At 40.9% G+C, this 25,997-nt stretch overlaps 1 protein-coding gene across 3 annotated transcripts; it reads left to right on the top strand.

Annotated features, from left to right (window-relative positions):
- Positions 1–141: 141 nt before the first annotated feature.
- On the top strand, positions 142–24,100 carry POGLUT1 (protein O-glucosyltransferase 1). Of its 3 annotated transcripts, XM_081571966.1 has the most exons (12): positions 142–261; positions 955–1,045; positions 1,247–1,342; positions 2,351–2,494; positions 6,874–7,009; positions 9,203–9,324; positions 14,590–14,649; positions 16,061–16,160; positions 17,830–17,888; positions 18,939–19,106; positions 19,832–19,888; positions 20,471–24,100. In XM_081571966.1, the coding sequence occupies exons 1-12, from the start codon at positions 177–179 to the stop codon at positions 20,625–20,627; spliced, it is 1,275 nt and encodes a 424-aa protein (XP_081428092.1). In that variant the 5' UTR covers positions 142–176; the 3' UTR covers positions 20,628–24,100. The 3 variants fall into 3 exon arrangements, with proteins under 3 accessions (XP_081428092.1, XP_081428094.1, XP_081428093.1); XM_081571968.1 differs by lacking the exon at positions 1,247–1,342 and having other exon boundaries at positions 2,359–2,494; XM_081571967.1 differs by lacking the exon at positions 1,247–1,342.
- Positions 24,101–25,997: the final 1,897 nt, after the last annotated feature.

Below are 25,997 nucleotides of genomic sequence, written 5' to 3'. Positions count from 1 at the left end.
TCAGGGAAGCTGCGCGGCTTGCCCAGCTTTGGACCAGGACCGGGAGGCCGAGCGGCGCTCTGCCGTCACTGCGCTGGGCGGCCCTCCGCCCACGTGGTGCTGCTCCCGGCCATCTTTGTGCGGGGCTCCACTTCCGTCCGCGCAGCAGCCGGGACTCCGCAGTTGAGCGGCAGGCGATGGAGCTGGGGGCGCCCTCCCAGCTTTGGTTGTGGCTGCTGTTGCTGTTCCTGCCCCCGGTGCCGGGCCGCGAGAAGGAGTCAGGTGCGCTCCGGACAGGGCCGGGCCCACCGCTGGGGCTCGGGGTCTGGCCGCATTCCGGGGCTCTCTTACGCGCCCCTCTCTCTCCCGTGCTACCGGCGCCCCTCTCGTGCTGTGGCCGCTGCGGCGCAGAGCTGGGCAGCGGGCACGGCGGCGCTTCGGAGCAGACAGTGCCTCTGGGTGTCTGGCGCTGCTTCTCCTGCCTAGGACCCTCCAGAATTCAGAGCGATAGTGGGGAGGGGAGGGCGTGCCCACAGCGGGTATGGTCCACGCTTGGCTACCTTGCACCTCCCTAAGACACTGAGGGATAATGCGCGCGCACGCGCGCGTGTGTGTGTAGGGTTAAGGGTTAATGCCTGTGGCTTTTAATCGATCCTCTTTATAGGGCTCAGTTTGGTTAGTAAAAACTGAGAATCTGTGTGACCAGTTTATCCATAACCTTCTGAATGCCAGGCATTAAGCTTGGAAATTTTCCCCTTTCTTGGCTGTCTGGCAGCCAGAGTAGAAGAGCAGACTTGACCTGAGTGCTGGAGAGCTGTAGAATGAATCCTTCCTGGCTGTCCATTTCCACCAGTGGGATGAAAAGGGGGTGTCTAATAAAAGTTTTGGCTTTCTGTGGGTTCTACTTACCTGCTGCTAGTGAATAAGAATATTCAGGGGTGTCTGGTTAACCTTCATTTTCTTCACTTTTTGAAGGTTCAAAATGGAAAGTATTTACTGACCAAATTAACAGGGCTTTGGAGAATTACGAACCATGTTCAAGTTCAAACTGCAGCTGTTACCACAGGTGAGTTCTTTTCTTTCACCCGTCTTTAAGAATTTAGATCTTGTCAGGAGGAAATCCCCTAAAATCCCCAAGAGACTTTGGTTGCAGTGGTCAGAGAGCAGACAGGGTCCCTGAAGTGGTTTTCTGATTTCTAGGGAATAAAAATACCCTGGGATAGTAGAGGCCCAGGTGGTCTCAGCATTGCCTGTTAATGCCCTGTAGGAATGTACGTGTTTGCATTCCCCACTGGACTGAAGGCTGCTTGAGGTCAAGGCATATGTCTTACATTAGCTGTTGTATTCCTGGTGCTGACTCTCGGTAAGTGAAAGTCACTCAGTTGTGTCCAATTCTTTGCAATCGCATAAACTGTACAGTCCATGGAATTCTCCAGGCCAAAATACTGAAGTGGACAGCCTTTCCCGTCTCCAGGGGATCTTCCCAACCCAGGGATCGAACCCAGGTCTCCCGCATTGCAGGCAGATTCTTTACTAGCTAAGCCACAAGGGAAGCCCTGCTCTCAGTAAGTACTCCATAAATATTGTTGAAGGAATGAACATATTTTTAAATGAATCAAATTATGTTTCCTGTTGGTTATCTTTTAATGTATGCAAATTAAGGCTAGAGTGTGATGGTAGAAAGATTACTTTGAAATCAGCCTTTCATTCTAGTGCAAGATTCAGGTCTCAGATCCAAGTTACTTCTCTAGATATCAGATTCCTTATCAGTTAAATAACAGAGTCCTTTAACTCCTCATTACGTTTGTTATTCTATAATTCCTCAAAAAATTCACCTGATGCATGTGATGCTTACTGAAAACTTGGTTTGTACCAAGCCTTAAAAGGGATACAAAATAGTGTGATTCCTAGTTAGTCCTGTCAGTCACACATACTGCTAGATAGAGTATGTGGGGTGGTAGGGGCCAAACAGGCTAGAACATAAGACTCAGTTTCAAGCTGTAAGGCATAAACTGTGCTTTCTGTGGGATTCAGAGAAGGAAAGGTCAGTGGGATTGCAGTGATTGGGAGGACACAGGTGTGACATGAGTATTGAGGAGAAATATGCCTCAGGCAAGGGAGGGGCAGTCCAGGTGGAGGGAGGGGGAAGAGATACTCGATACTGGCTTGCTTTTTCCTTTTTGTTGCTTTGTTGTTGTTATTTTAGGTTACCTGTGGTGCTTCTGGGAAAGAGGTTGCTCATTCCTGCTTCCTCTTCTTTCCCGAAGCTTACTGTGCTCTCTAATACTAAGCCCAGACCCACAGATAGGAAGAGGTGGGATGGTACCCCTCTCTTGGCCTGCTTTCCTTGATGATTCCCCTTCTTTTCCAGTGTCATAGAAGAGGATCTGACTCCTTTCCGAGGAGGTATCTCCAGGAAGATGATGGCAGAGGTAGTCAGACGGAAGCTAGGGACCCATTATCAGATCATTAAGAACAGATTATACCGAGAAAGTGACTGCATGTTCCCCTCAAGGTAAGAGCTATAAGGTACATATATCTTCTGACCTTATTGCTTATTTAATACTAATCCACCTGCAATGCAGGAGACCTGGGTTCAATCCTGGGATTGGGAAGATCCCCTGGAGAAGGAAATGGCAACCTTCTCCAGTATTCTTGCTTGGAGAATTCCATGGACAGAGGAGCCTGGTTAGCTTCAGTCTATGGGGTCACAAGAGTCAGACACGGCTGAGCAACTGACACTCTTTATATAGAGTCCAATTAAAGGGACTTACAAGTAAACCCTCACATTTCAGGACCACACAATAGTGACATCTGTCTCCTCTCTCTTTGTAAGGCTGGGGCACATCACTGGTTGTATTGGATGTGGCTCTACCCCTTCTTCTCCAGCTATAGCAGCTGCAGGACACAGGCTAATGTTAACTAATGTGAGTGAGCTGGGTTGAAGGAGAAGCGATGACTGATTGTCAGGGGACAGCTATTGTTCTAGATACCAACTATTCAAAGAAAGGTGGCAGAAAGGCAAGAGAAATAACTAGGGCTGCAGATTACACAGGCTACACTAGGCAGGACTTTAGCTGTGAGAGCTAAAGTTCCTTATCAGTGGGCTAAAGGCTGGTGGGGAGGGTCACAGACTGAGCCTGGAAATTGGCCTTAGGCAGCATTATTTACAACAAGTAATAAACCTTACTCGGTTCGAGCCTTTTTTTTTTTTTGGCTCAGCCGCCTGGCTTTTGGGATCTTAGTTTCCCAAATAGGGATTGAACCCATGTCCAGGGAAGTGAAGTGAGATCTCAGAGTACTAACCACTGGACCACCACGGAATTCCTTGGAGTCCTTTTTTTTTTAAAAAAAAAGGCAGAGTATTCCCCTACTAAGATCTTTTTTTTCTAAATGACGTATGTCATAATAGTAAAGTAAATGATCAGTATTGTAAAAAACATGCATCTATTTGGCCACAAGGATTTATATTTTGTCATAATAACTTCATTACAAATTAGTGTATTTTCACTGTCAAAAATACGTAAAAACAACAACAGAAAAAAAATAAAGATCATTTAATATCCCATATTCCAAGGTAATCACTATTTTGGTTTTCAAGCGTCAGGGGCAAGTAAGGTGGTAGTGGGGAAAATCATTGAGATATTTTAAATAGACATTTGTTTCATTACTTGGAGCAATAGTAGAGACTTTAACTACAAATTATGAGTATAGAGGAATTTGTGATTTCTACAAATGAGAAAGAAAATATGAATATACATCTTTTTGGACTTTAAAAGGTTTTCCAGTGTTTGATAGTTAGCTGAACAATCTCCAGATCAAATTAAATTGTGCTCTCGAAGTTTCTGTAAGGCACATAGCTCTTATTCCTGACCCCAGAGCATTGTGGTCAGAATCTTGAGCTCTTAGAAATATTCTTAAGAGAGGATGGGACCTTTCATTGGCAATAAAATAGTCTGGAGTTCTAATACATTGAAAGTTCCCTACCCCAACTACATACACAGCTAAAGAATTGAGAGTTAAGTAAAAGAGAAACAAAACAAAATATTTAGAACCAGCGTCCTTAATGAAATGGACACAGTTGTGTAATATCTCAGACTCTTATCTGGCCAAAAGTACTATCTTTCTAGGTCTAGATACTTTTAATTCACCCAGTTTGAGAAATATCAATGACATTTAAAGTATTCAGTTCTGAACAAAAGGACATGTAAACTCAGCGTTTCAAGGATGAGCTGAAAGATTTTGCGAAGGAACTGGAGCACCATCTAATTAACCCTGGAGATGCATCATTTCAAAGATAGGGAGTAACGGTACTTTTTTAAATAATAGCTTTAGTGAAGTGTGGTTGACATAAATTGCACATATCTAAAGTGTATGATTTGATATATATATCAAAATATGTATCATATATATATATATTTGTAGCCAAGATAATAAACCTATCTGTCACTACAAAAGTTACCTTGTGCCCCTTTGTGGCCCTTCTTTCCCCTTTTCCCTGTCATGCCTTCCTCCTGTCCTATCCCCATCCTCAGGTAGCCACTGATTTGCTTTCTCTCATTATAGATTATTTCCTTGAGCTTTATATAAATAGAATCATGCAGTATGTGATAGAGTGCTATTTTAAAAGCCAAGTGTGAAAGAAAATAGCAAATGTTTTAGCTGTTAACATGTAAATGTACTACAATAATACATTTTTTAAACTTTGTAACTAGTAATTTTTTTAACATCAAAGGAGTATTATATGCACATGCTAAAATATTTGGTTAACTCAAAAGTATATACAGTGATGCCCTCCACCATACCACTAGTCCCTGAGTCTTCCTCTCAAGAAACAACTACAATTGCAAGTTTACTGTATATCCTGACAGAAATAATCTGCATTTACAATTGACTAGATTCATCAGCAAACCAGAATATGCTGTATCTTCTGTTCTGCAACTTACTTTTCCTTTCCATGTATCAATAGATTTTGAAATTGTTCCATAAGAGTAGTAATGGAGAACTCTTTCATGGGAGCATAAAAAACCCATTGTATGGATTTCTTTATTCAGTCCTACATCAATGGATGCTTAATTATTCCCCATCTCTCCCCTTTAATTTTTGACTAATGGAAACAATGCTGCAGTGAACATTCTTGAACTTAGACTTCTGAACACTCATGCTAAGTTGCTTGTCGTGTCTGACTCTTTGTGACTCCATGGGCTATAGCTCGCCAGGTTCCTCCGTCCATGGGATTTTTCAAGCAAGAATACTGGAGTGGGTTGCTATATCCTCCTCCAGGGGATCATCCCGACCCAGGGATCAAACCCGCATCTCTTAGGTCTCCTGCATTGGCAGGCGGGTTCTTTATCACTAGCGCCACGTGGGAAGCCCCTTTGTAAATATATCTACAGTATAGAAGTAAAATTAATTAGGCAAATAAGGTGTTTTTAAATCTCAGTAAATAGAAGCAAATTGTCCTCCAAAGAGGTTGTGTTTACACATTCACCACCCTTGTATCACATACTCAGAATAGACCTCACACACTCAGTAACACTATGTATTATCAGACTCTTTTGATCTTTGACAATCTGATTGGTAGAAACTGGCATGTAGATTTTTTTCACTAGATTTTTTCTTTTGTCATGTTGATACTTTTTTGTTGAAATATATTTAACATATAACATGTAAATTTAAGATGTATAATCTGTTAATCTGATAAGTTTATTTTAATATGATTTCTACTGTAGCAAGAATTAGCACCTCTATATCATGTTACATAATTATTTTCTTTTTTAGTAGTGGAAATGATTAAATTCTAGTCTCTTAAGTTTGATAATTATAATACCATTTTGTTGTCTATATTCACTTCACTGTGCATTGGATCCCTATGGCTTATTTATTGCTCCTTGTAAGTTTGTTCCCTTAAACAACATCTGTCCTATCTCCTCCTTCCCCAGCCTCTGGTAAGCACTATTTTATTCTCTGTTTTTATAATTTCGGCTTTGGGGGCATTTATTTGTTAGTAGTACAGTTGACCATCTTTTCTTATGTTCACGAACCATTGATATTTAGTTATCACCCTATATATTGATATGTAGTTATCACCCTATATATAAATCAGTCATTATCACGCTGCCAGAAAATTTTGGTCAGACCTTGGAATGTTGCTACCAGTAGTGTGCTGGTCCAGACCTCAAGGATGGGGCAGGAAAGTTAGCTCTCAGTGTATACTTACTTTCTTTCCAGAAATCCTTTTAGAAAATCTATTCTGAAAGCTATGTTACAATCTTTGTGATTATGTACCTGGCACTCTTTCTGGCTTGCAAAGCTGCTCTTGAGAATGTTCTGTATTTAGGTTGAAGGTAATGAAAGGTTCTTTATGCTTCCTCATAAGCTATGAGACTTAGTTATGGTGGAAATAAAAATAATGTCTTTGTGAGACACAAAGCCCAAGGAACACAATTAGAAAATCAGCTTTTCCAGTTCCTATCAAAATTTACATCTTGCTTACTAATTAGACTATTCCATGTAGGAGAAATAAATGCTGGAAATGAAAAGAGGAGAGGAAGTGGTAGGAGTAGCAATAACATTCCCATCAAACTTAGGATGATCTAGTTGGAGAATTTTATTACAGGGAGGCCTGGCGTGCTGCGGTTCACGGGGTCGCAAAAAGTCGGACACGACTGAGCGACTGAACTGAACTGAAGCTGGAGAAGCTTCGCCAGGGAAGATAACTGGCACCCCATGACAGAGTGGAACAGTCCTTTCAGAGGCGTTGCTCTCGGGACACTTTGTAGGAGGCCAGCAATCTGAATGCTGGCGTGGCTTACCTTCAAAGTGTCAGTGGGACCCTGCCTGGTCTGAGAGCAGGCACTGCCCTGGTGAAGTTGTGCTGTTTCTGGTTGACAGGTGTAGTGGTGTTGAACACTTTATTTTGGAAGTTATTGGGCGCCTCCCTGACATGGAGATGGTGATCAATGTGCGAGATTATCCTCAGGTTCCTAAATGGATGGAGCCTGCCATTCCAATCTTCTCCTTCAGTAAGGTAAGTACAGGAAGGGCTGTCTGAGGGGATGGAGGGTGGTCTTCTAGGGCATAAGCAGGAGATGACTGAATGTGGCAGAGTCTGATGGGTAACGGTGAGGATGAGGCCTGAGGTCCCAAAGCGGGTCTGTGTCCCTGTTAGCTTCGCAGTCATTGAACGATTAGACTGAGGAGATGGAGGTGAGGACCTGTAAGTGATGAGTATGATTGCTTGGGATCTTAGCTAGGGCTAAGGGTGGAGGGTGAGGAATGAGAGAGGCCTGAGGAACCTCTAAGACATTGGAGGTGGGGTTCAGAGAACCTACAGAGCATGGGAGAGAGTGACCCAAGAAAGCTCATGGACTTTCGACAAAAATATTTATTCAGCTCCTACAACGTGTGTATCAACCATGCTATTGGGTATCATCTGTCTGGCCGCTATATCCCAGGGTCCTAGCCAGGCTAATGGTCAGACTAAAGGTGCTCAAATAGCCACACAATTTGCACCCAAACAGTGCATTGAGGGGATAGGCCTGAGATACCTGAGGGGGATGTGTGAGAGGGTGATCTTCGAGTCTAATTACGGAGAGATAGGAGTACTAGGACATGCTTGTGGGCTTGGAGAATATGGCACAGTTAATATCTTAGTGCTCAGGTTCTTGCAAATGATGTGTTAGCAGGAATGGGCCTTCATTCCCTAGAGACTAAATATGAAAGCACTTGGGGGCAGGGGTGGGGGAGGCTAGAAGAATGGATGGAGAATTCTATGGGAGAAGAGTAGGTTTGGGAAAACCCCCTGGACTTTGAGAAAAGGAACTGTTTCTGATTTGGTGTCTCCAAAGCAGAGGGACTTTTTTATCCCCACTTTTTCTTTATCAGAGTTTACTTTCTCTCTAGACTTGTTTATTTCCTGTGTTGCAAGTGGGCTGAGGCCACATTGTGTTGAATTTCCCATGGTTTAGCCTCATTTCTCAAAAGTGCTTGGTCCCGTTATTTGTCATGAAGCCCTCTCAGAAGAACAGATAGAGGCTCCCATGTAAGTCAGTAAGGATTTATGTTTATTATTTATCTGTTTTTTTCTGTGGATAATGAAGTATGATCATCAGTATACTAACTTTCCTCTCGTCTTTAATTCCTCCCCCCCCACCCCTTTTTTTTAAACCAATGACTCCTAGTTTGTCAGGGAGGGATTTTAGTCTGTCAGCTTTATAATAAATATGCAGTTTCTTTTGAGTAGCTGTTATGCCTGAGGTGCTCGATGAATCACGTACCATTTTTTAAATATTTGAAAGACGGCAAACAGCATATTGCATATGTAATTCCAGTGGAAGACAGTAGAATTAGAGGCTTATCAGTGGCCAGAATTTTAACAGAATTAACCATATAAAGGTTTCAAATGGTTTCAAACTTTTTCAAAAGGTGTGGGATAATATCCCTACCCCCTTTCTGCCCATCATTACTTTTGACCCTGATCAAAAAAGAAAAATAACCAAAAAATAATTCAGAACTTATTGACCAACCAATATGAGCTCAGAAGTGCCACAGTATTAGGTAACACTAACACTTATTGAGTATTTACAGTGTGTCACTGTTCTAAGTTTTTCACATGTATTAACTTGTTTAACATTTAAAACAAGCCTGTTAGATAGATACTATTATTGATATTATCATTTCTCTAGTTATAAAGATAAGGAAACTGAAGCGTAGGAAGATTGAGTAACTTGCCTAGAGTTGGAAAGAGGTGGAGTCAGATAATCTTTCTCAAGAGCCCACACTCTTAACTATTGCATTGTATTTCCTAATTCTTGCCCCTAAAAGACTTATCTAGGAAATAACTAAGAACTGGTAGGACCATATACACTCCAAGTATGATATCAGTTAAAAGATGAGAAAGCTATGTGGTCATTCAGAATTGGGTATATTGTTTCCTTAAACTAAAACCTCCAACAGTATATGTCTTCTAGAAAAACAGAACTTTTGGGAACTGGAAAAGTTGACATTTAGTGTGATCTCGTATTCTGGGATTCAGTCAGCCTGTGAATTTTAACCTGTGATCATTTTTGCCTTTTAGCATCCAGAGTCTAGACTTGCGTATGTCTTAGATGGTATAACACAGGGGCAAGGCCTTTTCCTGATCCCGTGACACGAGTGCAGTTTGCTGCTTCTTCCCCTGCTCCAAGATTGATTTAAAGTAACCTTTCTGTTTCTGTTGAAGACATCAGAGTACCGTGATATCATGTATCCTGCTTGGACATTTTGGGAAGGAGGACCCGCTGTTTGGCCAATATATCCTACGGGTCTTGGACGGTGGGACCTCTTCAGGGAAGATCTGGTAAGGTAGGTCCTCTGCTGCTGCCGCTGCTGCGTCGCTTCAGTCGTGTCCGACTCTGTGCGACCCCATAGACGGCAGCCCACCAGGCTCCCCTGTCCCTGGGATTCTCCAGGCAAGAACACTGGAGTGGGTTGCCATTTCCTTCTCCAATGCATGAAAGTGAAAAGTGAAAGTGAAGTCGCTCAGTCGTGTCTGACTCTTAGAGACCCCATGGACTGCAGCCTACCAGGCTCTTCTGTCCATGGGATTTTCCAGGCAAGAGTACTGGAGTGGGGTGCCATTGCCTTCTCCGGTAGGTCCTCTAGAGAGGTTTTATTTTTCCCTCTTTTTGGGTCATCTTGAAATAAACAGTTAAGTATAAACAATTATTTTCTCTAAAATGACCAACTTTTAAGCTAAAAGTAAAAGACACACAAAAAAACTTTATAGTATAAGCAATTTTATATGTTTATAGAAGTATTTACATATCCATAGAAAAAGAGCAAAAGAACTTACCCTAAAATGTCAGCAGTGCTTCTGTGGGAGGGATTATAGAAGCCTCTTTTTTTCTTCTTTAAATTTTTCTATACTTTTAAGATTCTTTAAGAGTGAAGTCCTTTTATAAGTAGGAAAGAATAAATGATCATATTGTGGGGAAGGATAGAAAATTACTTGGAAGAACATAAATGTACTTTATAATTAAGAGCCAAGTTCTTCAGGTGGGGATGGGGTGGGCATAAATGTTCCATAGGCATCTCAAGTTCAAGCTTATTCCAGATCCTCTCTAACTGAGGATTGACACCTGCCTTTGCCTGTTGTCTGCATCCTGCCATCATTTCAGGATTTAGATTGCTCCTTCATCAAGCTGTAGGTATTTCTTACCTAGCTACATTTTACATTAATGATCCAAACAACATTGGTACCTGATTAGCAAACTTCTAGAAACACAGTCTTTCTAGTTCTTCTCTCAGATGCAGAGAAAGCAATACTTTAATTCAACTTCATTTTCACAAATATCTATCACCTGTATTAAGTGTGACTACGTATTTAAATGGATGAAGAGAACATCCCTTCTCTGGAGAAGCATGTAGGGCTGTAGTCCTCTGTGTCAGCTAGAGCCACTGGTTAAATAAACAAGTCAATTATTCAGTAGGTATAATTGGGAAATTATTTTTTAAGATAATTTGGTCTCATACTTCATTGTTCTTGTCCAGCTCTTTCTTTCAGGGATGAGAGAATGCAAACTCAAGAGGTTAAGTGACTATGGTCAAGGAACCAATTTAGGCCTGAAATCCAGGTTTCCAAGTGCATTATCTTCTCCACTAGTTAATATTTCCTGTGTCCGCCAGACTGTGAGACTGTCATTTCTTATTTAGCATTTCATTTTGAACATAATTCTGAGAGAGGGAAAAATAAAAATGTTGTTAACATTTTTTCACAAAGTTATTCTTGACTTTAGTTTTCTAATTCTTTTTTTCCCCTCAGGTTCTTGCAAATACCCTTTTCATACTCTTCTTTTTGTAACTCTTTTCCCACCTGCTGTGCATCTGCTTTGTTTTTAAAATCTCTTTAAAAACAACTTTTTTCTGAATATGAAAACTTTATGTGCTTATAAAAATTTTTAAATGTGTCCCACCTAGGCAACTTTTCCCCCACTTATTGGTATGTCTTAGAAATCTTTCCATGTCAGTACATAGGAAACTGCCTCATTGTTTTAAACAGTTGCATGGTATTCCATCAGATAATAACTTGATTCGTTGTGTCCTTCAATGTATGTGTAGGCTGCGTGTGTAATATTTGCATAATTTCTTGTTTTTTGAACTATTAGAGAGTATGTTGCATACTTTATGGCTCTGTACCCCTTAATTCTTTGCTGCATAATTCCTAAGAGCGAGAGTGTTCCCTTTATAAGCACATTGCAATTATCAAATACAGGAAGCAATGTTAATTCAACATTTAATTGTCATAACAGTGTCCCATAAGACACATTTCTCCTCAGATACAGGATCCAGTCCAGCATCTTGTGTTGTATTTAGTCCTTATGTGTCTTTAACTTGTTTTAATCTGCAACAACTCTTAAATCTATCCTTATCTTTTACTGTGTAGTTACTCTTTTACCGTTTGCAAACTAATAAGCAATTTTTAGGGAGATAGAATATGTTTTAAAAAATCTAACTTATGTTAATGGTTTTCTTTTGATACCTTCACCTTTTATTCTTGAGCTGAATTTATTCATGATTTTAGAATTGCAATTTTATTTTTTACAGCCCTCCATTCAGAATCTCTAGCCTCGTGGTTTCATTTCTTACCTTGAAACTTTAGTAATCTGTTTGCTGATCTGCATTGGTGTCTGCCTCGCGTGTTTCCATCTTTATACTCTTCTGGGAGTTTGTCCCCATTGACTTACTTTTTACTCTGTAGAAGAATTCACTCTACTGTCAGCAGAGGAGTGGGGCTATAAAAGAGGCCCAGGGCAGCACCAGTGTTAGTGCTTGCCCAGAGACAGAAATCCTTACATGGGTCTTCTGAGGGGGTGGATAGGTGGGTGGGAAAAATAAGGGAGAGGGAAAACAGATGATACTTGGTTCAAATCTGTCTATATTAAATTCAGCTTTTCCAGGGACTAAGGAAATTTATACTCAAAATTTCAGTATTTTTGATTGGGTAGTTGAGCAGTATAATATATAAAAATGTAAAATGTATATATCCTTTGACCCAGCCATTTTACTTCAAGAATTTATCCTGAGAAGATAATTAAACAAGTATGCAAAAATGTGCATACAGGGATATTCACTTCAATGTTGTTTCTTAAAGTAGAAAGTTTAAAACTACCTGAAAGCTCACCAATAAGGAATGGTGTGAATTATGACATGGCTATAAAATGGAATATTGTGCATGAATGGAAAGTAAAGGTAGAATAGGGCTAAAAACAGGGACTCTGGATTTAAACCTTACTAGCTGTGTGATGCTGGGCAAATTGCTTAGCCTCTTAAAGGCCTTGACTGTGTAAGGTAGGGATAATAAAAGCCATCTTGTAAGGTAATAAGAATGAGCTGTATATGTGTGTGTGTGTGTGTGTGTGTATTTGATCTGTATATATATGTGTGTGTGTGTGTGTGTGTGTGTGTATGTGTGTATATTTGATCCCGACCCAGGAATCAAACCTGCATCTCTTATGTGTCCTGCATTGGCAGGCAGGCTGTTTACCACTAGTGCCACCTAGGAGCCCCCCTCCCCCGGCCTGACCCCCCAGTGCTACAGTAGTTCTGATTTGTTAGGAGGGAGTGTGGGACAGAGCAAGAAATAGTTGGACTGCAGAATCAGGTAAAGATGATCCAGTGAGAAAGAACTGGAAGATAAGCCAGGAAAATGTGGAGGACTGCCTCATTAAGAGAAAATGAGTAACGGGACACTACTTGTATCTGAACAATATCTCTACCTGAAAAGTTTATGTGCAAAGTCTCTCCATTATAGCAAACAGCTCACCAATCCCTCATGAACTCCACTTCAGTCTGACTCCCTCCTTTTTCAGAGAAAGATGCTGCAAAAACTTCTGTGAAGGGTTCCCACAAAGTAAGTTAAGAATGATGCGTCTGTCACCTGAAACTATTACAACATTGTTATTTGCCTGTACCTCAATACAAAATGTTTTTGGCATTTTGAAAAAAAAAAAAAAAAAGAATGATGCATCTGTGAGCTAGCAGTTTCAGCAAGGAAAGCTGGCTGTGGTAACTGGTATTGAGAACTTAGTTTCAGGGACTTGGTCTTTATGGAGCACTAAGTACAGTTTGAGGATACCAGAGTGCTTTGCAAAATCAGACTAAATCTGATGATACTTCTTATGCATCTAAAACATAAAGTCAGGAAGTAATTTATTTCCTTGCCCTTAATTTGGTATATGATATTTTCTGCAGTTATTGTTGCCTAGTAATTTTATCAATCAGTTCAGTTCGGTCGCTCAGTCATATCTGACTCTTTGCAACCCCATGGACTGCAGCATGCTGGGCTTCCCTATCTATCACCAACTCCCAGAGCTTGCTCAAACCCATGTCCTTCGAGTCGGTGATGCCATCCAACCATCTCATCCTCTGTCGCCCCCTTCTTCTCCTGCCCTCAATCTTTCAAAGCATCAGGGTCTTTTCCAATGAGCTACTTTTTACATTAGGTGGCCAAAGTATTAGAGCTTTAGCATAAGTCTTTCCAATGAATATTTAGGACTGATTTCCTTTAGGATTGATTGGTTTGATATCCTTGCAGTCCAAGGGACTCTCAAGAGTCCTCTCCAGCACCACAATTCAAAAGCGTCAATTCTTTGTCACTCAGCCTTCTTTATGGTTCAACTCTCACATCCGTATGTGACTACTGGAAAAACATAGCTTTGACTGTATGGACTTTTGTTGGCAAAGTGATGTCTTTGCTTTTTAATATGCTGTCTAGGTTTGTCATAGCTTTTCTTCCAAGGAGTAAGTGTCTTAATTTCGTGGCTGCAGTCACTGTCCGCAGTGATCTTGGAGCCCAAGAACACTGTTCCCACTTTTCCCCTATCTGTTTGCCATGAAGTGATGGGACCAGATGCCATGATCTTAGTTTTTTTAATACTGAGTTTTAAGCCTGTTTTTTCACTCTCCTCTTTCACCCTCATCAAGAGACTCTTCAGTTCCTTCATTTTCTGCCATTAGAGTGGTATTATCTGCATATCTGAGGTGTTGTTATTTCTCCTGGCAATCTTGAATCCAGCTTGGGATTCATCCAGCCTGGCATTTTGCATGATGTACTCTGCATAGAAGTTAAATAAGCAGGGTGACAGTATACAGCCTTGATGTACTTCTTTCCCACTTTTGAACGAGTCCATTGTTCCGTGTCCGGTTCTAACTTTTGCTTCTTAACTCGCATACAGGTTTCTCAGGAGGCAGGTAAGGTGGTCTGATATTGCCATCTCTTTAAGAATTTTCCACAGTTTGTGATCCACACAAAGACTTCATAGTCAGTGAAACAGAAGTAGATGTTTTTTGGAATTCCCTTGCTTTTTCAATAATCCAGCGGATGTTGGCAATTTGATTTCTGATTCCTCTGCCTTTTCTAAATCCAGCTTGTACATCTGGAAGTTCTCGGTTCACATACTGTTGAAGCCTGTCTTGAAGGATTTGGGGCATTACCTTGCTAGTGAATTGAGTAGCTTGCGTCAGACTTACTTTAAAATGTAAAGCTCTCAGCTAAGCTTTAGAAATGATTCAAACATATCTTTATATAGTTAAGGAAGAAACACAGAAACTAATGAAATCTGTTTTTAGGTCAGCCGCACAGTGGCCATGGAAAAAGAAAAATTCCACAGCATATTTCCGAGGATCAAGGTGATTATACTTTCTCACATTTTACAAAGATACTCTTCTGGCTAATGTGTAAAATTTTGAGGGTGTGGGGAACTCTAGTTCAAAGAGAAAACTAAGATAACTAAGAAAAAGACATAGAATTACAGAATTTTAGGCTAGAGAAGAACTCAAATTATTGGCCAAATCATTTTTAGCTGAATTGAAATTCAAAGAAGTAAAGTTCATCTGTCCAGTCATTCAGCAGACATTTACAAAGTGTGACAAGTGTGATGGGCTTTAATTATTTAATGCTGAATAGGTCAATGAGCTGTCCTCTTGCCTGAGAGATTGCATTTTCCTAGGAGTACTTGATGATGGTGCCCACAGACTCTCCTGCCACTTAATGGCAGAGCAGGAACCATCACTAGCTCTTCTAGCTGCCTTTTTCATTAGACCATGTGGCTGCCAAATAGTGGTGGAAGCGCGACTGAAACTGGTGAAAATTGAGAGAGATGCATGAAGGAAGGTAGAGTGAAAGGGAAAAGGTTAGGGAAAGACTGAGTCCATGTTGTTCAGCTCCATATCCCCGGTGTTGAGAACAGTACCCACCTTGTAGATGCACAATGAGTATCTGTTGGACAGATGAATACCAAGGAGAATGTGAAGGGAGAGAGTTTTGCAGATTTCTTAGTGTGTCCTTGTCAGAGGTCACACTCTCTCTTCACTTGGCGGTGGACTTCAGAGTGCAAATGAGCCCAACAACCACTGCTTATGGTTCCTTGTCAACATCTCTGGTTCTCAGATCTTCAGATTACAGATTCTTAACTTGGGATCCATGTGTGGACTTCAAGACTTTTAGGAACTCCTTGAAGTTATATGGGGATATGTAGAGAGGGCGTCCACAGTTATCCGATTCTCAGGGAGTCCATGACCCCTCAAATGTCAACGACATCTGCTACTAGAACCATAACTAGGACTTTTTCTACAATAAGTTTTCCGGTGTTTGAGCCCTTCAGTTTTCTTTTTAATTTAAAATTATACTGGGTTTTACAGAGCACAACCAACAAAGGTCATGTAGCTGTTTTGATGAGTGGTGATTACCTAGTCACACAGGCTATAAGTACCAGTGATTAGAGGTTACATGAAGCTTCTAAAAGGGAAATAATTCCCTGGGATGTGGCTGTAGTATCCAGAATAACATAATCCTAAAGACTAGATGCAAGCAAAGAGGGCCAAATACTCCCCTTTCCTGAAGGGTACAGTGGCAAACAGACAGGACCACCTAGATGCTGGAGGATCTAGTATCCCCCTCCTCTTCTATTAAATAACCCATGAGTTGTTCATCTGTGCGTATGGTCTTCACATTGGGTCTGATTACTGCTTACCTTTCGGTGATGGGGAGTGGTCTTATGGTGTGGGACACATAGTTCTATGTCATGTGTTTCTTTTATAGGACAAGTCCAGAACGAGATCCTCTCATTCTTCTATCTCGGAAAAACCCAAAACTTGTTGATGCAGAGTACACCAAAAACCAGGCCTGGAAATCTATGAAAGTAATCACCAATCATCTGACTAGAGCTACAGCAGTGAACATTCTCACTCCAAGAACATTGCACCTGGGTAGAACTTCACATTAGGTTTCCTCTCAGTGGTGGGATGAATGTTGAGAATGTTCCATGGACTAAAATTAGTATATGTGTAAATTATTCTTTTTCAAACTCACATTGTGTTTTCCGTCCCTGATTATGACTCATATTTTTTATTATTTTGAAGGTTTAAACCAGAGGTCACAAACATTTTCTGTAAATGGCTAGATGGTAAATATTTTAGGCTTTTCAGATCTTATAGTCTGGGTTGTAGTTACTCAGCGCTATGTAAACAAATGAGCACGGCTGTATTCCAATTAAACTTTATTTAGGGCATTGGAATTTGAATTTCATAAAATTTTCCCGCATCATAAAAATATTGTCCTTTGGATTTTTTTCCAACCATTTGCAAGGTAAAAATAACTTTAGTTTATGGGTTGTGTACAAAAACAAGCAGACCCAGATCTGTCCTGTGGGCGGTAAGTTTGCCAAAATCTGGTTTAAACCACTGGTTCTCAACCCTGACTAGAGAATCCAACCAGAGAGCTTAAAAATTAATAGAATAAATCACAGTCTCTGGAAATGGTGTATAGGCATCTTCATTTGTTTAAAATTCCTCAAGTGATTCTAAGGTGAAACAAGCAATGACGGGCTTCTTTGGTTGGGAGTCCATCTCTGTCCTCTTAACTCTGTCTTTCTTGCCTTATTCAAAGACCCTTAAGTTGTAAATGTCCTCATCTGAAATTTCCATATACCATATGAGGATGATAGGAGAAAATGTTTAAACTTGTTGTCAGAAAAACTAAGTGAAAACTAAGAAATACTAAGTAAAGATGCATGTATTCATCACATGATCATTTAATTCAAACAGAAGCAAATGCAGTATAAGAAACTTTGTTAAAAAATAAAAATATGAAAAAATGTATCCATTCACGACAGCATCTACTATGGGAGGCTGCAGAAGCAAGCAAGACTTGTTCCCCTCACCATCTGCTAAGGTGGCTGGAATATGGCTAGGGGATAGGGGTCTCGGACTCTGCCCCCGGGGGCTGCAGTAGTGAGCAGGAGAGAGCACTGAAGGTCCAGTCATTTCTGCCAAGGGGAATAGGAGCTGTCTTTGCCAAATCCTTTTTTTTTTTCCAAGAAAAGTGGAAATCTGGGTTTTTGTAAGAAGTATCCTGCCACTTACAAATGCTGGGCAGTGGTTTGAATATTTATTTTTCAAATACTTTGTGAGTGCAGCAAAATTTGTGTGTGGGCTATACCTCTAAGCCCACCAGCCACCATTTGTAACCTCCTTTGCGGTATGATTTACACCGAGTGTGCTGCAGGCCATGACCTCCTGAGTGCAGAGGAAGAGTCACATGGCCCCAGGGGAGCTTAAACTCTAAAATCACACAGACCAAGTTAAAGTCCAAGCTCTTCTACTTACGACTGTGTGACCTTGAGCAAGTCTCCCAACTTCTCAAAGCCTCGGCTGCTTCGTCTTTAAAGTGAGACAGTCTTGCCTCCTGAGTTTGTGCATTCTGAGACTTCAGTGAGGTCATGTTGATGAAATGTTCAGTGACCCTTGTTGCACAGTGGTCTTCAATAAATGCTCCTGCTGCTAGTACTAACACTTCCTTTTCCCTGAAAGGATACCTTGGGAAAGCCAGCTGCTAAGGATGTCCATCTTGTGGATCACTGCAAATACAAGTAAGATTTCCAGGACTCCTGACTCTTCTGGTTTTCCCTATTGCTTTTGGAATAGCCTTTCTTTGGGTGAGAACTTTAATACTAGGGTCCAGCTGGGGTTTGTGAAAGTCACGTTAACTCATTTAGTTATTGTTTACTGAGAGCCTGCTGTGCACAAAGCTCTGGACTGGGTTTTGTGGGAACTGCGGAGACAATGAAACATGGTCCCTGCTTCCAGGGAGCCTGCATGCCCATAATCAAAGGGATGGGGTCCTGTCTCCGCACCCCACACAGCCAAGAGCTGAAGTTAGATCAGTCATTTATTAAGTTAATAAAAACAGTTTAAGGTTCATCATGAATGAGGCATATTTAACTAATGTATTATATTTAAATGCCAAGACTAAGAATGAGATGAAGGTAAAACAAGGTCGGGAGGTGGGCCGTGGGAATACTCAGAGAAATGAATGATGATTACACTGCACAGTGGGAACTACAGAGTAGAAGCAGCTCTGGTTGGAGACAGGTACCAGAAATGCTGAAAAGAAAATGTTTTTAGTTATTAGCTTTATTTTCTAGGGGGCATTTCTTTGAAGATTGATTAGGCATGCCTGGTTGTCTTCTCCAGACTTCTTAACAGGGAACAGGGAACAGGGCATACCTTTGACCAGATAGGGAACCCTATGGGAAAAACCAGGCTTTTCGGGGGGACCATGATGAGTTCGAGACTTTAGGCCTAGAAAAACTTGTAAACAGAGGGTGAGATATTGTTTCCACTGAGCCTTGTATCCACTCTGCCCAGCACCCAGCTGCTGGCTCTATCTGTCTCTGCCTGGAGAAAGTATTTCTCTTTCTCCCTCACCCTGATATTCCCAGGAACAGGCTCTAACCCCTGGAACAGCAAGGAGTTTATGGAAACTCCACAGGAACATGCTGATGGGTCCTTGAAAATTGACAATAGAAAGAGAAAGAAGAGAGGGTAATAAAAGGAGAGAAGAAGAGGAGATAAGGAAAAAATGTCATGTGTGGTAGTAGGAATATAGTATCAAGTATATTTTGCTCTCTCTTTTCCAGGTATTTGTTTAATTTTCGGGGTGTCGCTGCAAGTTTCCGGTTCAAACACCTCTTTCTGTGTGGTTCACTTGTTTTCCATGTTGGTGATGAGTGGCTGGAATTCTTCTACCCACAGCTGAAGCCATGGGTTCACTATGTCCCAGTAAAAACAGACCTCTCCAATGTCCAGTAAGCAGCCATCCCTCAAGCAGAGTCTTTGATGACTCCCACAGTCTGCCTCTTAAGTCCCCAGCCGTTCAAGATATTTACTCCTAATGACTTTTTCCACTGAAAGCTTTTTTTTTTTTTTTAAATTTGGTTTTCAAAGATAGTATTGCATTATTATCCAACTAGACTGAGTGGGATTTAATTTTTTAAGTGCTCTAATGCCGATTCAAAATGTAACATTCAGATAGTATGCAGTGAAAAAGCACTAATCTCTCAAAGACTAAATAGATAGGGGTATTCAATTGTGTTATATCGTCAAAAAGATTTTCAGATACAGTATGAGAACTGACCTCAGTGAAATGAAGGCAAATTTCCTCTTGTGATGGGAGGAGCTAGGATGGGGTGCGGAGAAGGGCCAGAAATATAAGCCCAGTGCCCTCTTCTGGAGACCATATCAAGAGACAGGAGGGAAATTTTTTGTTCACTATTGATTTTTGATGTGTATCATTGAACATGTCTCTGTTTTCCCAAATATGTTCCAAAACTACAACAGATTGTTTAGCTTATGTGCAGATTACTTTTTTTGTTGTTATTTTGATCCTGTGAGGACCTGATAACTTTACTTTAAAAAAAACCCAACATCCATATATCTAAAGACTAACTACAGACCTCAGTCTGTGATCTCTCTGCTTAGTACTAATGAGCATGGTCTGTATTTCAAAACCTAATAATTCTCTCCATTTTAGGGAGCTGTTGCAGTTTGTAAAAGCAAATGATGCTGTAGCTCAAGAAATTGCTGAAAGGTAAGTTCTGTTCATTTTTCTTTTTCCACTTTAATCATTCCTACTTTTCCCAAGCTAAAGTCATAAGAATGTTGTTACCATGGTGCTATCTGAATGTCAGCCTCATTATACAGAGATAATTAGAATCAAAGCTGTCCTGGGGAAAACCACATTCACATATGTCCCAAGCCCATCCTTTGTAGAGTTAGACTGAAATATTTGAAGTAGTTCAAGTACCCTTCCTGAGGATTGGCTCTTTATATATTTGTTTTTAAGAAAAAAAAATGTCTATTTCCAAATGCACGTGTATAGTAGATATTATGGAGAAGGAAATGGCAACCCACTCCAGTATTCTTGCCTAGAGAATCCCGTGAACAGAGGAGCCTGGTGGGCTGCTGTCCATAGGGTCGCACAGAGTCAGACACGACTGAAGCGATGCAGCAGCAGCAGTAGATATGATGGCTGTAGAGTTGGTTCTGAAGATCAAAGAGTAAATTTCATGATGTATTCTGAACAGTGCTTGGCACAGGTAAGTACTCAAATGTAAGCTACTAGTTTTATTAAATGTCATGCTTTAACTGTTCTTGTTAATCTTGTCTCTAGGGGAAGCCAGTTTATTCTGAACCACTTAAAGATGGATGACATCACCTGTTACTGGGAGAACCTGTTGACCGAATACTCTAAATTCCTGTCCTATAACGTAACAAGAAGGAAAGGCTACGATCAGATTGTTCCCAAAATTTTGAAAACTGAACTCTAGTAGTCATGATTGGGCCATAGTCCTCTCTATGGCATCAGACCTCAGATATCCTGTGGTGAGAAGCTTGTTGTGAATGTGACACCTATACCTTGGATACTGTTACCAAGTCAGATATCTGGTTTTCCTTATCATGCTGTACCAGGAGCAACTTTGGAGAAAGATCCAAATTGTGTGTAATACAATTAGGAAGTCACTCAACATCTTTGCTAAAGGACCAGAAATCGTGAGATGTGGATTTTGAACCTGATTCTGCCTTTCATCTTCTTAGGACCAATCACAGCTTGTGCCTCAGATCATCCACATGTGTATGTCCACACTGTGAAACTGACTATGCCTATGGGGTGACGCCCTTTGTCTCATTCTTTTGAGCAGAAAGTCACTCATATGAAACTTAACTCATATGAAACTAGTACAACTCATTACCACAGTTCTGCAGTTATTCTACACTTGATCTCTGTCGCTGTATTTTAACGTAGAAAAAGCCCTTTAGGATTTGTAAAGAATACTTGGGGATTATTTTCTGAAAGGTCTAAGGAAGCAGTAGTGTGCCATGCAATGATGTAGGAGCTTTCTTTTGTAAAAGCGTAAACTCTTTGGTACTCAGGAGGTTTCTATAAAGCCATGTAGAAGGGGGCCAATTGCACGAGTAGTCATTGCAATTGGATTTCAGCTTCCCTTTTTGTGCCTTCACATCCTTTATGTTCTCTTTCAAAAAAGAGTGATTAAAAACCTCTTGATAAATTTAGGAAATAGTCCTTACTCTTTAAAGGAATTGTACATATAACAGCAACCCTTCCTTATTCTTCACACACCCTTAATATTTTTCCTCCTTGAGTTGGCAGCAGTCCACGCTTACAGGGATCTCAAGGAGTCTTCATGTGTGAAATGGTGTCAAGTTGGGAGTTTAGAGCATTCAACTTTAGCACTTACTTACACAGGAGATGCCTGTTTAGTGCACATCTTGTTGGAGTGCTTCCTTTTTCCTTTTTGAAAAAGACGTTTGGATAGTAGTTTAATCTCAGGATATTCTCCCTAACATAGTCAAAAATGAAGAAAAGCTTTTAGATTAAAACCCATGTAGTCCAATGACTCAGAACCATCCTTGTTCTTTAGGCCCAAAATTTCCACTGAGAAATCAACTCTTTTCCTTTGCTTCTTAAGAACTGTTTGGTATTAACTGGTTCCAAAATTAGTAAATGTGAGATTTGGGGGACTCAAATCTCACATATATAAAACCAGGGACTATATTTCCATTTATGAAACATGCATTTGGCCATTTAAACTCGCTTTCATGAAACTATAAGCCTTCAGACCTTCTTAGAGGACTTTCTGGTAAGATCATTGCATAGAACAGGGCAAATGTTTAACATTGAATTTTGTCTTTGAGTATTAAAACCTTATGGGGACTGTATCCTTAGGTGCTATAAATCTGGCAATAAGACGTCCAGATTTCTGAGTTGTACTGTGGTTTTGCCTTAGCAATAGGAGGCCCTGGTAAATATTATCATTCTATTTTAATTTTCTTCTGACTAAACTAAAAGCTTAAAGAGATGGGAATACCAGACCACCTTACTTGTCTCCTGAGAAACCTAAATGCAGGTCAAGAAGCAAAAGAACCAGAAATGGAATAACAGACTGGTTCCAAATTGGGAAAGGAGTACGTCAAGTCTGTATATTGTCAACTTGCTTATTACTAATAACTTCTATGCAGAGTACATCATGCTAAATGCCAGGCTGGATGAGTTCCAAGTTGGAATCAAGATTGCCAGGAGAAATATCAGCAACCTCAGATATGCAGATGATACCATAGCAGAAAAGGAAGAGGAACTAAAGAGCCTCTTGATAAGGGTGAAAGTGGAGTGGAAGTCGCTCAGCCGTGTCTGACTCAGCGACGCCATGGACTATACAGTCCATGGAATTCTCTAGGCCAGAATACTGGAGTGGGTAGCCTTTCTCTTCTCTGGGGGATCTTCCCAACCCAGGTATCGAACCCAGGTCTCCTGCATTGCAGGCGAATTCTTTAACAGCTGAGCCACAAGGGTAAAAGAGGACAGTGAAAAAGTTGACTTAAAACTCAACATTCAGAAAACTAAGATCATGGCATCTGGCCCCATCACTTCATGGCAAATAGATAGGGGGGAAAAATGGAAACAGTGACAGACTTCATTTTCTTGGGCTCCAAAATCACTGCGGATATTGACTGCAGCCATGAAATTAAAAGACACTTACTTCTTGGAAGAAAAGCTATGACAAACCTAGACAGTATATTAAAAAGCAGAGACTTTACTTTGCCAACAAAAGTCCATACAGTCAAAGCTGTGGTTTTTCCAGTAATCATGTACAGATGCAAGAGTTGGAACATAGGAAAGGCTGATCGCTGAAGAATTGATGCTTTTGAATTGTGTTGCTGGAGAAGACTCTTGAGAATCCTTTGGAAAGCAAGGAGATCACACCAATCAATCCTAAAGGAAATCAACTCTGAATATTCATTGGAAGGACTTATGCTGAAGCTCCAATACTTCGGCCACCTGGTGCGAAGAGCCACCTCACTGGAAAAGACCCTGATGCTGGGAAAGATTGCAGGCAGGAGAAGGGGGCGACAGAAGATGAGATGGTTGGATGGCATCACCAACTCAATGGACATGAGTTTGAGCAAACTCCAGGAGGTGGTGAAGGACAGGGAAGCCTGGCATGCTGTAGTCATGGGGTCACAAAGAGTCAGACACAACTTAGCGACTGAACAACAAAACTAAGAGCAAAATTTTCTGTCCTTTGGATTAGCAGTTGAAGGTGCATTTCTCTGGAAGTGTTTCCAACTCAAGCATTATCTCTCAGACTCCTTATTTTCATTATTCTAGGCAGTTAGAGGCTATCATAATATTTTTCTCAAGCCTGTATTATGACATCACACTGTACTGTAGTTATTTGACTGTTTCTCCGAGCATTTTTTTCCCTATGAGCTTCTTGATGGGTAGGAATCATGTTTTACTTACCCCAGTTTCTCCATTATCCAGCACAGTGCCTCACACAGAAGAATGCACAGAACAATGTTGGAAGGATGGATGGATGGATGGGGACAGTAGGCTTAACTAAATCCTGTTTACAGACTGCCCAGCTATTGGCTTCAAGAGGGATTGGACAAGACTGTAAGAGTTGGATCAATGCAAATTCTCATCTGTCCTTTGAAGAGTTAATAAGACCATTTGTATTTAAGTACAGCAGATGTTATTCAGATTTTACATGTATTTGTTTACCTCAGTGTAGATGATATGAAGATGGGTGTAATGACATATAAAATGTATAGTTTTGAAAGTAATTTTTATCTTCATAACTTTTGAAAGTTGTTGTTCTTTGTTGTTAATATTAGTTGAATTCCAAACTTACTCCTTCTCAGAGATAAAAGCCACACTTTTCTTCAAGAAAAGAGAATAACTGAGTTTATTTGAGTAAAGTGAGATACTTGGATAACACAAGGAATGATTTTCCTTTATTTGGAGAGTATCATCTATGTGATGTCAGTGTTCCACCTTAATCTGCTGTTACATCAAGTTTCCCTAGTAGAAGATAATAGAAACAACCTGTAGCGGGTTTAAGCAAAAGAACTTTGTAGACGGATATGAGGGCATCTTGGAGTATTTGGAAGGGTAGAAAGTGGAGCAGCTCTAGGAATTTCAACAAGAATTTGCATAGTCTCTAGAGTGCTGCCATGTGCAGATCCAGAGACTACATGCTCTGTCTCTCAGCCCAGAATTCTAAGAGAAAAAAAGTCAGTAGGCTTCTTTGGGTCAGCTCTGAAGAGGATAGTTCCCTACTCTGCACCTGCTCTGTGAACAAGAGCACACACGGATATGTAAAAACCCATCTTCTTGTGCCACCAAAGATGCCTTCACTTAACATAATCCCACTGCATCCCAAGGGAGGGTGTGCGTGAAGCAGAAGGGTACAATTACAAGTCACTTATTCAATAATTTATCAAATACTTGAGCATTTACTGTGTACAAACAGTGGGAGATAAGAAAATGTTTACACCAGGCTCCCTAGCATGAAGCAGCTCTCTAGTTGAGGTGACAAAAACAACAGTATGAGAGGCTGCATAGGCATTTGATTAAGGTGATACGAGGCCTTTATCATAAGGCCAATTATTCATAAAGACTGTGGATTTCAAGTTTAAAGGGAGAAGACGTTTCTGCCTGATGCAGATAGAAACTTCATGGAGGTAAAAATTGAGTTACATTTTGAAGGTTAAATGGTCCCTGGAGTTCTGAAAGTCTATTCTCTTTCCCTGTGGTAACAGTTTATATCATACGTAATGTAATTTATGTAGCAAGGGCTGTACCTAGAGAACCTAGGAGGGAAAGGGAAGCTGACACCTGGGGGAAAATTCATGATGGGGGAAGAGGCTATTGAGATCAGCAAGAGGTCTGAGGGTAGAATAGTGGTGGTTCCAGGCACAGTGTGGTGACTGCACTGAAATTTTTCCCTGATGCCTTTACTCTGGTGGCAAAGGTATATCCTGGGGAGGAGCAAGCTAAATGTGAAACAGTGGTGCAAGTGAACTGAGTAACACGTTTTGGCTTAATGTTGCTCTGGGACCCTTCAAAAAAGCAGACCACAGAAGAGGGAGAGTATTTCCATACTGGTAAAGGAAGGTAAAGAGAAGGGGGCAAAAGAGGATGAGATGGTTGGATGGCATCACCGAATCAATGGACATGAGTTTGAGCAAACTCAGGGAGATAGTGAAGGACTTGGAAGCCTGGCATGCTACAGTCCGTGGGGTCACAAAGAAACAACTTAGCAACTGAACAACAGGAAAGGAAGGTAAACCCCCAGGGCTTGGAGCAGCAGGAGAGTAGGAGAGTGGCAAGTTGTCTGAGGAGCTGAGGTGGAATAGCAGCAACAGTGTGAGCAGGCCTTGGATCTGGAGACTTCTTGAGTGATCAGATGACAAAGGGAACCTTAAGAAAGAGGCTTAGTTACCCAAATGAGAAGGCAGCTATGGCGTTAGCAAAATTTGCCTGTTAATCTCATTTGTATCTATAAGGTAGTGAGGGAGCATTTAAGTTGTATACAAATGATTTCAGTAATACCTGCCCGTACTCCCACCCTCCAGTTCAAAGTCCTCTTCATCCCAGAATGATTGTGGAGTCATCTTAAGCATTGAGATTTTCCACATGTAGACTAGACAGATTACACAGCCACTTCCTTGAGCTTTCAAGCCTTGGGACTTTATATGGTGCCTATCTCTGCCTGTATGGGTTAGGCAGCAATCTGCAGCCAGAGCCAGGAGTCAAGGGATCTGAAGTCTTGATTCAAAGACATGTGAATGTAGGTACTAGAGATACAGAAATGCACATACACGATCCCCGACCT

Source organism: Giraffa tippelskirchi, chromosome 2, assembly GCF_054371585.1.
Source record: "Giraffa tippelskirchi isolate mGirTip1 chromosome 2, T2T-mGirTip1v1.2.pri, whole genome shotgun sequence".
In the NCBI taxonomy this organism is placed as follows: domain Eukaryota; kingdom Metazoa; phylum Chordata; class Mammalia; order Artiodactyla; family Giraffidae; genus Giraffa; species Giraffa tippelskirchi.
Note: the sequence above shows the minus strand (reverse complement) of the source record. Positions and strands in the feature narration are given on the sequence as shown.